This window comes from Phallusia mammillata, chromosome 2 (genome assembly GCF_965637545.1).
Source record: "Phallusia mammillata chromosome 2, kaPhaMamm4.hap1.1, whole genome shotgun sequence".
NCBI lineage: Eukaryota > Metazoa > Chordata > Ascidiacea > Phlebobranchia > Ascidiidae > Phallusia > Phallusia mammillata.
The window spans coordinates 29,332,526-29,345,756 of NC_137253.1; the positions used below are offsets into that span (position 1 = coordinate 29,332,526).

The 13,231-nt window shown below is 38.0% G+C and overlaps 1 protein-coding gene across 2 annotated transcripts in view; it reads left to right on the top strand.

The window, feature by feature from the left end:
* Nucleotides 1–6,113: 6,113 nt before the first annotated feature.
* The window catches only part of LOC145212496 (repulsive guidance molecule A-like), a 31,891-nt gene continuing 24,773 nt past the window's right edge, over nucleotides 6,114–13,231 (top strand). Inside the window, exons 1-2 of one of the 2 annotated variants that reach the window (XM_080080628.1) lie at nucleotides 6,114–6,213; nucleotides 10,151–10,259. In XM_080080628.1, coding sequence (XP_079936754.1) covers nucleotides 6,129–6,213; nucleotides 10,151–10,259 — 194 coding nt within the window. In that variant the 5' untranslated portion in view covers nucleotides 6,114–6,128. Of the gene's footprint in view, nucleotides 6,214–10,150; nucleotides 10,260–13,231 lie in introns of those variants that run through there. The other variant, XM_080080629.1, reaches the window with a different exon arrangement.

The following is a 13,231-nucleotide window of genomic DNA, read 5'->3' on the forward strand; positions in this document are numbered from 1 at the left end:
GGGTCGAAACTTGTTCACTAATAAGCTAATTTATAATATTTATGAATTCAGGTAAGTAGCTAACATACTTCCAATTAGCCTCGAATTACAACTTGTAATTATTCATCAACATGGTTTCGTTTTTTTTGCTGTCATCACGCGATTTTATTGCAGATTTTAAACAATTCGTAAACGTTTACAGCAACAGCTGTATAAAAAATGTTTCAACAGTCTTGTTTCACTCGTGTTGCTGTGTTGTTTTGACTCGAAACGGCGATAAAACGCGCATCGAATAACGTGTTTGTGACGTCACAGTCGTGATCTGGACAGCGTCACCGGGTCGGGGTAAAAAGCAGCAACTTTTAAGGTTTCCCAGCGCTTTCGCGTCGCGTTTAATATTCGTCAAGGGTGATTTTTCTGGCAGCATTAACTCTTCTATTGGCATTAGTCTTATTTCCCATGAAACCAAACAAGATAGCGCCGCGTAAAATTGCCTTGGATCCGGACAAATTAAGCTACCCGCTGTGCTGCTGCCGTATAATTACCGCCCGCTGCTCCGCTGAATCGTCTCGCCTCATCCAACCTCTGATGATATTTGGTGACGTTTATTAAGATGAAGTCAGTTCGTTTGATCCTGTTTTGGAGGTGGTTTGTCAAATGATGAAAGCTCTGGGTATTGTAGGTGAAATTTAGTTCACCATTATTGTTTACATGACGCAGGCCTTGTCTTTGGCTTTTGGATTTGGATTTGTCAGCAAATCTTTATTTCGGCACCAAATATTTCTCTTTGTTTCGACAACACTTTTGTGTCTCGGTTTATAATAGAGGTTTTGCCGGTTTATTGTAAAAGTGATTTGTACCTAGCACACCAACCAAACATGCCTTAAACTATTTGTAAATGTTTAAAAATGCTCTGAAATACGGTCTTTGTTAAGAACGAAATTCACCCTACCAAACCCTCATTTTTGTGAGTTGAAAAATATTGTCTTTTCCTACTAAAACGGGGTCATGTGAAAAGGTCACAGAAGACGCCGTTAGCGAAAGCAACCAACTCATCGCGAATTTAATCGATTTTCGCGCAGTTCCTGTCGGATCTTAGGGCATCGACTTCCCGCAGCGTAAAAATTTTCTTGTTCACCAATTTTTCATCCGAAGTCTTTTCCACAGTGCAGAGCATTAAACTTGCCCCCCGTGGAGCAGCTTTCACGCCTTTCCCTGTATGTCGTGCCGTTTTGTGCCATAGTCAATCTAAGAAGACCAAATTTTCCAGCGTATTAGTAGAAGGCGCGAAACGAATCAACAATTTTTGAAGGAAGGGATTTAATTTAACGCATATTTTACGCGTCTTTCGTTTTTTTGACAAATGGACCATTGCTTAGCTGTTGGTTCCTTCTGGCAGACTTACAATCTTAGTGATAATTTGCAGCATTGCGTTTGAGAATTAGCAGCATTGCGTTTGAGAATTAGCAGCCTAGACTGTAGTGTAGCCTAGTTGCTTGTTTACGTATGTTCTCGCCAATTGTATTGCATAGACTTTTTGTGCATCGAAAAAAATGTTTTATTTTTTGCCATTTTCGAAATGCAATTTACCACATAGCATGGAATTTCTTAATACAGAAGTAAGATTTGCCCAGGCCACAGTGTGGTACGGTGGTACCTAAAGCCTAATAATTTGTCAGCCATCTACAGCTGCCAGATGTGGTGTAACTGTAACTGTAGCACTTTTTGACAGAATTAATGACTTTTGCCAATTGTAGTGATTTTTAAGCAGGATTAGCCGGTTATACTAGGATCTATACTCTATAGCTATTTGCGTTCTGATTTCGAGCAAATGACCTTAATTTTAAAAATTTAATGTATCTCTCGCAAATAAATCTAACATAATTCCATCAATTAATTGCCGATCAAAACGCAAATGGAATTAATTGACCGCTAGTTCCGATCAGTCTTACGATTGCGGCATTATGTTCACTTTCATTTATGTGTTAATTATTTGAACATTGTTATATAGAGGCAGTTTTAAGGCTGCGAGCAACCTAAAGTCTTGTCAAAATCTTAAGTGTATTCAGAAACTTCGGATTGTTCAACTGTGACGTAAAAATGGTCGATTATTCCACTATACAATTAAGCGGCGATTGTTTGCGCATAATTGTTCCTGTGATGTGATAAACTGAATTTTAAATCATTACCTTACGAAGCAATCTTGCGAAACCAGATAAAATGCATTCTGTATGACGTTGTACCCAATATAGTGCCCAGTTTAAGCTTTCATTTTTGACCCCGATTCTCAACACTTGCTATAACCAAAATATAGGCTAAGACGTGTTGCATTTGAGTAGCCATGTGCTATAGTGCTCAATCTTACTATACATGGAAAACATGTAATTGTTACTTCATAACGTGTTTGATCACGTGGTTCGGGCTTTATGTTGTGTACTTTTTTGTAATAGTGTTTGTATTTAGACGAAGGCAGACAATGCGGCGCCGTATTTTACTTGCAAGACATGCAAAATGACCGTTAAAGTAGATTTCTATTGATTTTGACATTGTATTGTTGGTGTTGATCTCATAATACAGCAGCTGTATCAGGCAAGGATTTACTTGGTTATATGGTTGCTATTGGTTTTAGGTAATAACTTGCATTTTCTGTTTTTGATGTTGTTGTCTTAAAATAACATATTTGGGGCGAGGCATAAATGTCCTTATCCTATAACCAAAGTTTGAACCAATTCGTTGTGTTTCTTATTGTAAACGAAACGCTGAGGAGATCAAGATATAAATAGTCAAGCAAAATTGATTTATTTGCAGCTAATTACGTCTATTTTTTAGCTTTTAAGTTCGTTTGGCGCATGACGTCGCAATTTTCGTCGTTTGTGGTTTCATTTTTTTTTTTGAAGATAAGCTACAATAATTGGTAACAGTACATTGTTTTAATCCGAATAAAACTAATTGCGCCATATGGAATCGTCCAATTAGTGTTTGAGATTGACACCCGCTGTGTGCTTCTATTTGCAAACCCAGCGATTTTCGAGTTTGTCCAGCTGGTCCTGCAGCGCATTGGGTATCGACGGGCCCACTTTCTCTGTCTTTTGCGCCCTTGGTAAACATATCCCAGGCTGAAAGACCGATTGACAGAATGAAGAATCTCAAACCGGCTTGGACGAGGTTCTGCTAACTCAGTTGTAGCCTGAAATCTAATTTAAAACACAGAAGCTCATATGTCACATGTATTGATGATCTCAGTCCGTGTTCAAGGGTTGGTATCGTGTAGAGTAGACCAGTATGTAGTTAATGTGGAGATGCTTTTGTACAGCAGTTTACAGGGGCAAGTAATGTGTTTTTTATGCATTTTGTGCTTGTGTATTACAAAGAATGCTGTTTGCTGCGGTTTGCAATCGTTTTAAGTTATTCACCATAGATTTAGAAGAAAGAAACGTGATGTTTTTGCTTGTCTGTTTTTAAAGGTACCATTATGATCTTTTAACGAATGATGGAAAATGGTTAAAGACAAAAATACTGCGCACTTATTTGCACAATGACGTACCATGCGAAAGTTGTGAAACATTGTTTGTGTCCTAACACCTGACTGTGAGAAATACACCGGTTGTCAACCCAGTACCCCAATATCCATTTCTCACTTTAACCGCAATCAGGGTGTTGAAGTTTGTTAGTGATACGTGGGCGTCAAATGGAACCCTGTGGGACTCGAACGAACTTCACGGGTTGCTGAAAATCCCATAACGAATCAGTTCTCGAGTGATTTTAAGCCGAAAATGAGTGAAACGGCAACAAGGGTAACGTTAGGATGTTTTGAACGCTGATGAGTTGCCGACCCTTTGTAGCCTCGTAGAGTTACGCGCGGTGCTCGTCGGACTTGGCGAAACGAGACGTAAACAATGTTTCCGATTGCCTCTTTCGTCGTATGTTCCCAGGCATATTGACTGCTACCTCAGTGTTCATGGTTTTTCGCAGCAAACTCTCCTAAACGTGTAACAGAAGCCTTGCATGGACAGCTTGTTAAAAATCCTTCTGATGAAAATGTTTATGTGCACAAAAATGAGTTTTGCGGGCTTTTGAGTTACAAACATGCCTGGGAACTGGCTTTTTGAGTGTGGGTAAGGGGTTCTACGTTTTGGGGTAAGTGGGTAACATGATAACACCCACATGGGGTTACAAGCGAATACTACGTATCCACTTTACATCAAGACATTGTGTTTTTCTTACTGGCATTCCAGTTTTAAATCTATTGAGTTTAAGTCACCGAAAGAAAAATATTTTTTTCTATTACAGGCCGTATTAAAAATTTTGTTTGCTCTTTGGTCACTAGTTATAGACGGGAGTTGCGTTGGACAAGAATTGTTACGAGATTTACATTGCAAATGCCACAGGAAGTTGCGAAACAATTCTTAATTATTTGGTTGTAGCAATAACGCTTTTGAGTAGTTATGTAGGTTTATGAATAACCATAAATATGCTATAATAAAAAAACTTGATACTGTTTTTCCAAAGTGTCGTATTTTTACTCCTTTTCTTAGAGTAAATGAAACGTTGAGATCAAGATATAAATTTTCAAGCAAAATTCAAAAGTGTCGCATTTTGAATCCCTTTTTTCAAATTTGACGAAGTCTTTCGAGTCACCAGGCTAAAATAATCAAGTTTTGGGTACAACGAGTAATATATATCTGAGGACGCATTTTTGGTTAGTGTCATTTTGGCTGCCAGGTTTCGAAGATACAATGATATCTATCAAACAGCATTTTCGACAAAAGTTCTTTTGTTTGTGTGAAATTGAGACTGAGTTTGTCGACCTTCAAATGGTAAAATTTACGCATGGAAATAAAAATCGAATTAGGAATTTCCTGAATTAGAACACGAAGACATTTGGATGTGCTTCGCCGACCGGGAATGGTGTGATTATAGCTGCTCCATGGCAAGACGGTAGTGGCCTATTTCAGACACGGGTTACCTGGCGTTGACAGGCTGGGCGAATTAGTCAGGGCTGTCGCTTCCCAAAACACTAGAACAGGGGGCAAACTTGTTCCCTCTTGCACTGGCATTTAGGTAACTTAAAGGTGAACTTGTTGACATAAAATCGACTCGTGAAGTTTTGTGTATATTTGTTGTGAAACAATTTTTGGTTTCAGTTAACTTTAAAATCGAAAGGCTTAAACTATACTGAAACGGTTTTGGATGTATTTGTAGGAAGTGTGATGGAAAAGTTTTTTATTTTGTGCGGTTTACCTTTAATTTGGCGCTTTTGGAGTTTGCGTGACGTGATTTTGGTAACAGGTGCACTTGTGTGTTGTTTCGGAAGACGGTACTACCAGATCGTGTGATGCAGAAATATGTAGATTGGTGGTCGCCCTGACACGCAAACGCGAAATAAGCAACAACAAATATTGCAGTTGATTGTGAAAACTTCTAAACCACATTCTTATCTTAGAATCAATTACTGTTGCAATTAGTTTCACATTAGGGCTAGATTCAATTAGATGTGTTTGTTAACAAGGTGAAGATTTAGATGAAAGAAAATTAAAGTGAAAGATTTTTGTCAAGCGGAACCAGTAATAAGATCGCACCTGCTTTTCGATAATTAGTTTCTGTACAGAAGCCGGAAATGTTTAAAATTTTAGGTGTGTCTGAAATTAGTCGAATCAGATTTAGCTCTAGATACGTTTTGACGTATTGACCAAAGGCTGAAGACTGAAAGTATAATAAGAGGAGATTTATTATTTGAAGCTTAGTTTTTGGAGTTACAACGATGTGCCCGATTTTACTCCGTGTTTATATGCATGTATATATATGGGACTCTATGGGTGCATTATATAGCACTTTATTTGCAAATTGAGTCACGAAATATAAAGCAGGGTTCCCGCGGGTATGGAAAACCTAGAAAGGTTATGGAATTTAAATTTGTTTAAAAAAATTAAAAATTTAAAAAGCCAGGAAAAGTTTTGAAAAAAAACAACTTTTGCAAAAGTCTATGAAAAAGTATGGAATTTAGCGCCTGAAAATGCCAGATAGAGGTAGGAATTTCAAATTACGTAACGTTTGTATATTCGTTGCAAGTATGGGAAATTGGCTACATATACCAAAGCCTCTTTACTAGTTTCATTGTGGAAATTGCTTGATTTTTTTCGATTAGGGTTATGGAAATTTGGTTTTTTTTTCTTAATAAGTGTTGGAAACGTCATGGAATTTATAAACAAAAATTGCGCGAGAGCCCTGATAAAGGTATGTGTTCTTCTTAAGTTAAAAGTAAAATAAATATAGTTTCTCCCGAACTGATTTGTTTATTCATGACGCCTTGAACATATCATTAAACATACTTCGAAATTCCTTATGCGCAAGTCACATAATTAACACCTGCCGTTTAGCCTACGAATAAGCGCCGAGACACCATTAATGGAACTTTCGTGTAAGTCACGGACATTGAATTTGTGAAAACCGATTACGAAAACCTAATACGCGATTATGGCATATCTGTTTAAGGTGGTTGTTGCAATGTTGTACGCTAAACGATATATTACTGCGTCATGTTTTATTTAAAAGTCAGTGACGTAATTTCCTGTTAATGACGTAAGCATATTTAAATGTGCACCCCTAGAGAACAAACTGCATTGGTTGTAAAATTAGGCCAGATTAAGGAGAAAGTATAGTGTAGTTGTGTTTTATTGCCTAGGTAAGCAAAAATAGTTTAATTAAAATACGAAAACCGTCATAAACTGTTACAGTAAATAAGCTTAGCTGTGCAGGCTTAAACCAGTTAGTAGAGAAGATAAGGACGTTGTTAATGGAAATCCGAGTTTAGTAGTCAAATTGCCAAGCAATAGATTTTTACAAGCCCTGCTAAACTACGTAAAAGGTAGAAATAGCGAACAAGTGTCGTGATCTATATCGACGTAAAATTGTCTGAGGCATACGTTTAAGCTCAAGGCGGATTTCGTTCAGTTGTTCACCAGCGAAAAGGTTTATCTTAGCTTACGTGATTTGAATTTATTTTCTCGTAATTTTCTGGCATTCGTTTTTCTAACTTAAAACAACAGTTGGTCCCCACTTAAAGTACAGCTGCAATGTGACTATCACTAAGTGCAAGGTCATCTATAGATACACAAAAGAGATTTGCAGCTGCTAGGCGACATCGGAAAATTTTTAATCGGCGAAATCAGGGTATTCGCGGACCAACGCCCCTTGTCTCATATCTCTGTCGCTTAAATGACAAACGATATTACACAAAAACTTCCAGCACAGCGGCCCATGTCGTCTGTACGTGACATACAACCACCACTAGCATCTCACCACCCAATCTAACTAATTAAATTACAACAAGCCAGATGTTACGACGGGGTGAAATATTTGTCGGATCAACTCAGTCCACATTACACTGATCGTATTTTTGCCTTGCTCGTTTGGGCTGACAGTAAAGTTTTAATAGCAGGCGTGATCATGCCGTTGTGGCACTGCCAATTCCAGCTGTGATAATATTGACTCATTGGATTGGATTGGAACGTTAACTTAGGTTTCATTTTGCTTGACGATTTTGAGACCTCCAGCAATTTTTTGTTTGATTTGATTTGTTAAAGAAGATGCGCTATCAGGTGCTGCAGAATTTCGCGCAAAAACGCTGTTCTAATGATAAAAGTAAAACACTTTATTACAGCCTATGCTTAGAACGAAGATTCGTTAAGAAGAAATAGATGTACTTATGTGACACTAGACTACGTTCCGGCGAAGGTTTGATTTCAGGGACAAATGCTTGAAAATAGCAAACGACTTCAAATTTACTCTCAGGTTTTGTGTATTGATTGAAAAAGGGTCGAAGGCAGTTTGAAAAGTCGGAGTAAGTCAGTATATTAAGTGTAAATTACATATGTTGTAAGTTTGGAAAATTGACAATGTGCTAAATTGACGTTTACATAGTTGTAATTGCTGTGATAAAAGAGTGATTGTGTTTGATATGTTTAGAACGCTATTTGATTGCTTACACTTTACGAGTAAAAGAGTTACATACCAGTTTTGTAGTTGTAAGGTTTTCGATCTTTAATGATATACGCGCCATCGCGATATAACCGCCCAAAAAGTGCTAAAAAGTCATTATTTGTTACAGTAAATTAATCATTCTAACACCTTTCCATCTTTCGTCCTTCAAACAAACATATACAGTGTATACAAACCTGACAAAAAGCATCATTAATTTCTTCGCTAGTAATTTCTACCCCACTTGAGTGTGCTTTTTTGTACAAGAAGTTCGAATACGTTTCATTGCTAACTTGTCGATTGACGACAACGACGGATACAGGTCGACAAGAAGAAAAATCTTTCGTCAACTAGGACCCCTGGAAGCGATGCTGAATCGATCGGCAATCGAAAGTTTGAATAGCTCGTAGGAAGTCGTTTATCCACGCCATCAGTGCAGGTGCCCGTCTTTCTGGTGCTTTAAATTAATTTTAATTTTCCCCTTTCGCCGTTGGTTTTTGATCGCTACCTGCCCGTTTGTCAGCATTAAAGGGGCGCGTGCGGGCTGTTGCGCAGTGTTTGACCACCTTCAGGCAGTAACTGATTTATCCAGAAACCTAGAACGATTTTTTTCGACGATTTTTGGCTGTTCTGGTGTTGAAAACTAAGTTAGGATTTTTCATGGCCTATTTCAATTTTGTGTGCGTATTTGGTACAGTATATGTGATTTTTAGCCGGGGCGATTAGGTTTTGAGAGTGTAGTATAAAGATAGTAGGCAAAAAACGCAGGATTTTGGTACTTTTTGTCGTTGGTGTTACCAGCAGAAAATGCGAGACTGATTTTCACATAGAATTAGAAAAGCATTTATGACTAATTTGTGTACTTCAGCACTGCATGTGAAGGCAGGTTAAAGTTAGTAAGAAATTATGCACAGTTCTAATTCAGAGAATATTTTAACGGAGAAGACAATTTAAATTATCAAAATATTTTAAGAAATTGTTGTTACGAATGAATACATAAAGTTTCCTCTTAAACACTGCGAACACAAATAAACGACAAATAGGCTTGGTGGTATGGGAATCGCAATTCTCGCGACTGTCTGGTCTCTCCTAATTAATTTTAACGCTTAACTAGTCAGCTCATCTCCTTTTAATTGTTCCACGTTGTCTAGTGGCGCGAAGCTCATTGTCATCGCTGAAAGGCGTTTCCGAATGCTTTATGAAGTCACAGTTTGGTTCACACGGGACTTTTGGACAGTTGTAAACAAGAAAGGTGCGAAAAATGTGTGGGTGACCTGGGGGTCAAGGAGTTGGGGCATCTACTTTGACACAAGGGAGTTTTAAAGTTTTTTTTTCCAAAAAAGGTTTTCTGTTGGCAGCTTTACAAAAAGTGTTTAGTTTTGAAATTATTTGAGACGTGGATTCAACTGTAGAGGTTTCTTTATCTTTCTTTAAAATTAGCCTCCACGTGTTAGGAATATCACAGCACTAGTAAAAGGTTCGAGTAATTTTGTGTGTGTGCATATATAAAGGGATATGGCTGTGCAAACCTACACGAAGTTTGTATGCTTAATTAGGCAAAAAACGGCCTCTTTTTATGGCATTCAAAATGCTAGAAATTACGCATTTCTTTAATCTAAACCATTGCTGTGCAAATAATATTTTGTCTGTGACGTAACAATCAACGCGCGCGATTGAACAGATCGCGAAACGGCATTCCCTAATATTTGCGCAGGACTTAGAGATCACCCTGTCGCGGCCTCAACAATAACCATGCAAACACGCGCCTTGTTACGTCACAATGATCAAAACGTGATGTCAGAGTATCCTGGCGAGATTTTTTAATTAAAGCTTTTTCCGCTTGTTGTCGAGCACCTGTGTCTTGGCCAGGCCAGCTGCGAAATGTTTTCGGTTGGCATTCGTGCTTTATATATATGTATGAATTGCAATATGAGCTTCGGCACTTGTCTTGTGGTATGACTGCTGGACCCCAGTTTAAAAGTAATGCAATTTGCTAGATTTACCCGTAATATCTTCTTGATTTTTTTGTATGAGTCCAGAAATGTAAAAATCGAAGACGCTATGAAAGATAACTTTTGTGGACTATAACTTTTCGTGATAAAACTTTGTCCAGTATAATTAAGTGTGCCTTTTTGGTTGCGACAATAACTTAGATTACAAAGTTTTAAAATGTATGTTTTGTTGTTTTTACCAGATCTGTATGTAAATGACCTGAAATGCTGTTTAAGAGACGACGAAGAAATTGCAAATTATCGTGAGAAAAAAACTTTGTTGGACGTAAAACGATTTTCCATCATGTTTCGGTAAGTGGATTTTGCAATTAGCGAAACGTAACCTAGTAAAGTTAATAGCTTTGCATTGTTTGATGAAATTCAAATCGCCATTTTGCATATAAAGATCGATGCAAAACTATAAACACAAATTAAAACTGAGAGCCAAAACTCGTTTCAAAACTTTAAACCCTAAACCGAAGATGAGTTAAATATATTATCTATACCAAATAAAGATGGTTTCAAAGTCGTTATTTCTAAATCATCTTTTCTTGGTACACCCTTGACCCTTGCATGAATGCATCATACCATTTTCCAAACGTAGCCTTAAGCGCAAAAATCACTAAGCCAGTTCGATTGAAAGGTTCGGTATTTTTACTACATTTTATGTTTTTCTGGCAGTTATAGCTTTGGAAAACATTTTGATCCCGAACGTTACTAAAAAACCAAAAGCAAAATCTTAAAAGCAGGGTAATCATTGTTACAACTATTTCACTACGTAGATCGTCGTAAAAATTGTTTACCGAAGCAGTATCAGCGTTCCTTATTTGTACGGACATAAGTAATATAAACTTAACGACGCGAAATCCTATTTCAACTTCAGTTGTGTAACCTTACTATATTGTTTACCACTTTTGTTCTCGCTTTTAGTGCGGAGTAGAGAAAGCTTTTTCCGGTATGTGGCGAAATTTTATCCGGGCCTTTTTACTTGAGCTGGCAGTTTTTAACGTTTTACTGCTTTTCTACAAAGCCGGTTTTGCGCAAAGAGCCCCTGTGTAAAGATCACGGGCCGTGGAAAAGCGGTTTTTATGACACTTGCTATTTTACTTGCAATGAATTTGGTGTTTGCTTATTCGTAAAGCGCTGATGTCGAATAATCGCCTACATTGTTTAGTGTGAGAAAAGATTCTGTTATTAGGTCAACGTTCAACAAGTAAAAACCACCCATTTCCACGCAATTTTGATTTGAATTCCAAGATATTGTCCTTCACGTTTAGGAGGATTTGGAGTTGGGCTACATCTTCCAACAAAGGAGAAATGAATTTTAGCTCGTTTGAGTGTAGATTAAAAAAACTGCAATTTATTTTTTTGCGCACCTCAAAGGTCACTTTTCGAATCAATTTTCGGCACTTATTGGGCTCCAAGGTAACCCATAACAACACTTTCAGGCAATCGTTTCGAATTCATGCTTAGCTGTGTGGCAAGAATTCCAACCGTCCGATACGAATTTAAGTAAGCTCATAACGTATTAAAAGCGCACGCTTTCTAAAAATCTCCTCTTTCTAAAAAGGGTGATACTTAAGCTTAATCCGATCCACGCCAATTGAAACTAGCACTCCCAAAACCTAGAGAGTTTTGGCCTTTCTGTGTTGACACCCGAAAAACCAGCCAGGTGGACAAATATTTAATAAGCACTCGGCTGGTTGTGGCGTAGATTTCGTCGCCTATATTCGACCCAAGAAAGCAGCTACGAATGTCTGCTTGGTGTGTTTTGATTGCCCAAGCCTTACGACTTGTTATTTTACCGGTATGCGTTGGTTTAGCGTCGGTTGTCGCGTAAATTCGCAACCCAACGAACGGCAGAACTGAAATCTAAATGCTACGATCTGTTTGTGTGTTGGTACAGTAGCTAAAAAGAGGTCAACTACAATGCTATCCCATATTTTTGTTCTATGTCTTTACAGGTTTTTACGGATAAAAAACTATGACAATGATTTTTTTAATGTGTTTTGCGAAATCCATTTTTCGATACTTAGGGTAAAACAGTGATTAGTCGCTGTATTTTATTGTTTGACAAGACCATTTCGCTTTTGTAAGCATCCAAATTATCTGAAAGCGTGAAGTGGAGCAGTGGCGAAAACATTACAAATGCAAAAACACATACACAAAAATGCAGAGAACTTTAAAAAAAAGCTTTGACATTTGTATGAAAGCCTTAAGTTTGGCAATTTATCAGCTCGTTTTTATTTGTCGAAGAAGCATTGCGGCGAATGCCTGTATTTGCATTTTTGTTCGGTCGGTCACACAACAATACTAGCCCAGGCAGCAACCCACTGACCAGTGCAGAGTTTTGGATTTGTGGTCAAAGTTTACACAGACAGAACCCGGGCGTTAATCTTTATCCCGCATTGAAGCAACTTGCGCTGACCAACAGCGGTGTCGGGTTACAAATGACTTGCAAACAAAAAATGATCATTTTACCTTTTTCTATTCGAACTGATTTTTTGGTCAGTATTTCGTTCAATTAGTGAAACGTGGTTGATTCGATTTTTAGTTAGATATTTAAATTGGTCAATAAGTCAACTCTTTTTGCCCAAAAAGAGTTAATTCATTCTTGTTTTGTTTTTTATTTTTAGGCTATTTGTGGTTTGTTTGTCATAGCACGTTTCGTACTACAATGGTCCTGTAAGTAAGAGTGCTAGGACTAGAACAATTAGTTTAATGGTTTAATATTTAATCAATTTGTATCGTAAATCTGCTAGTCCGCTTGAAATTTGAACTCTATAAACTGAGTTCGGTGGTCAAATCAACTTATTTTTATTACCCATGTTTTCCTTGTTTAACTAAACGGACCGCGGTACTACATAAACAAACTATATTGGCTACCAGTCGTCGGTTTAATCCCTTGCCCCGTCCGTTGAGAGACGACTTCGTTCATCTACGAGCAAGCAAACAAAATTTGATCTCAGGTGCTTCGGCCCAGTTAGTTTGCCGCGCGGCAAGCGTGAAACGCACAATGCGCCAAAGAGAGCGCCGGAGATGGAAAGAGAAAGGAGGAAGAGCGGAGAGAGAATGATCGTTTGTGACGTAAACCATCACGACAAGAGAAAGAGAGCGGGGTAGTTGTTGCAGGTGTGTGGGGAAGAGATGGCTTGATTCTGCGTTCAACGTGCTAGTGTACGGTGCTAGGTTAGAAAATGCAGTTTAATGAAGTTTTATAAGGCGCAAACAGCTGTAACCCAGCCAGTATACCGTACCCAAGGCGTTATCAGTCGTGTCACTAA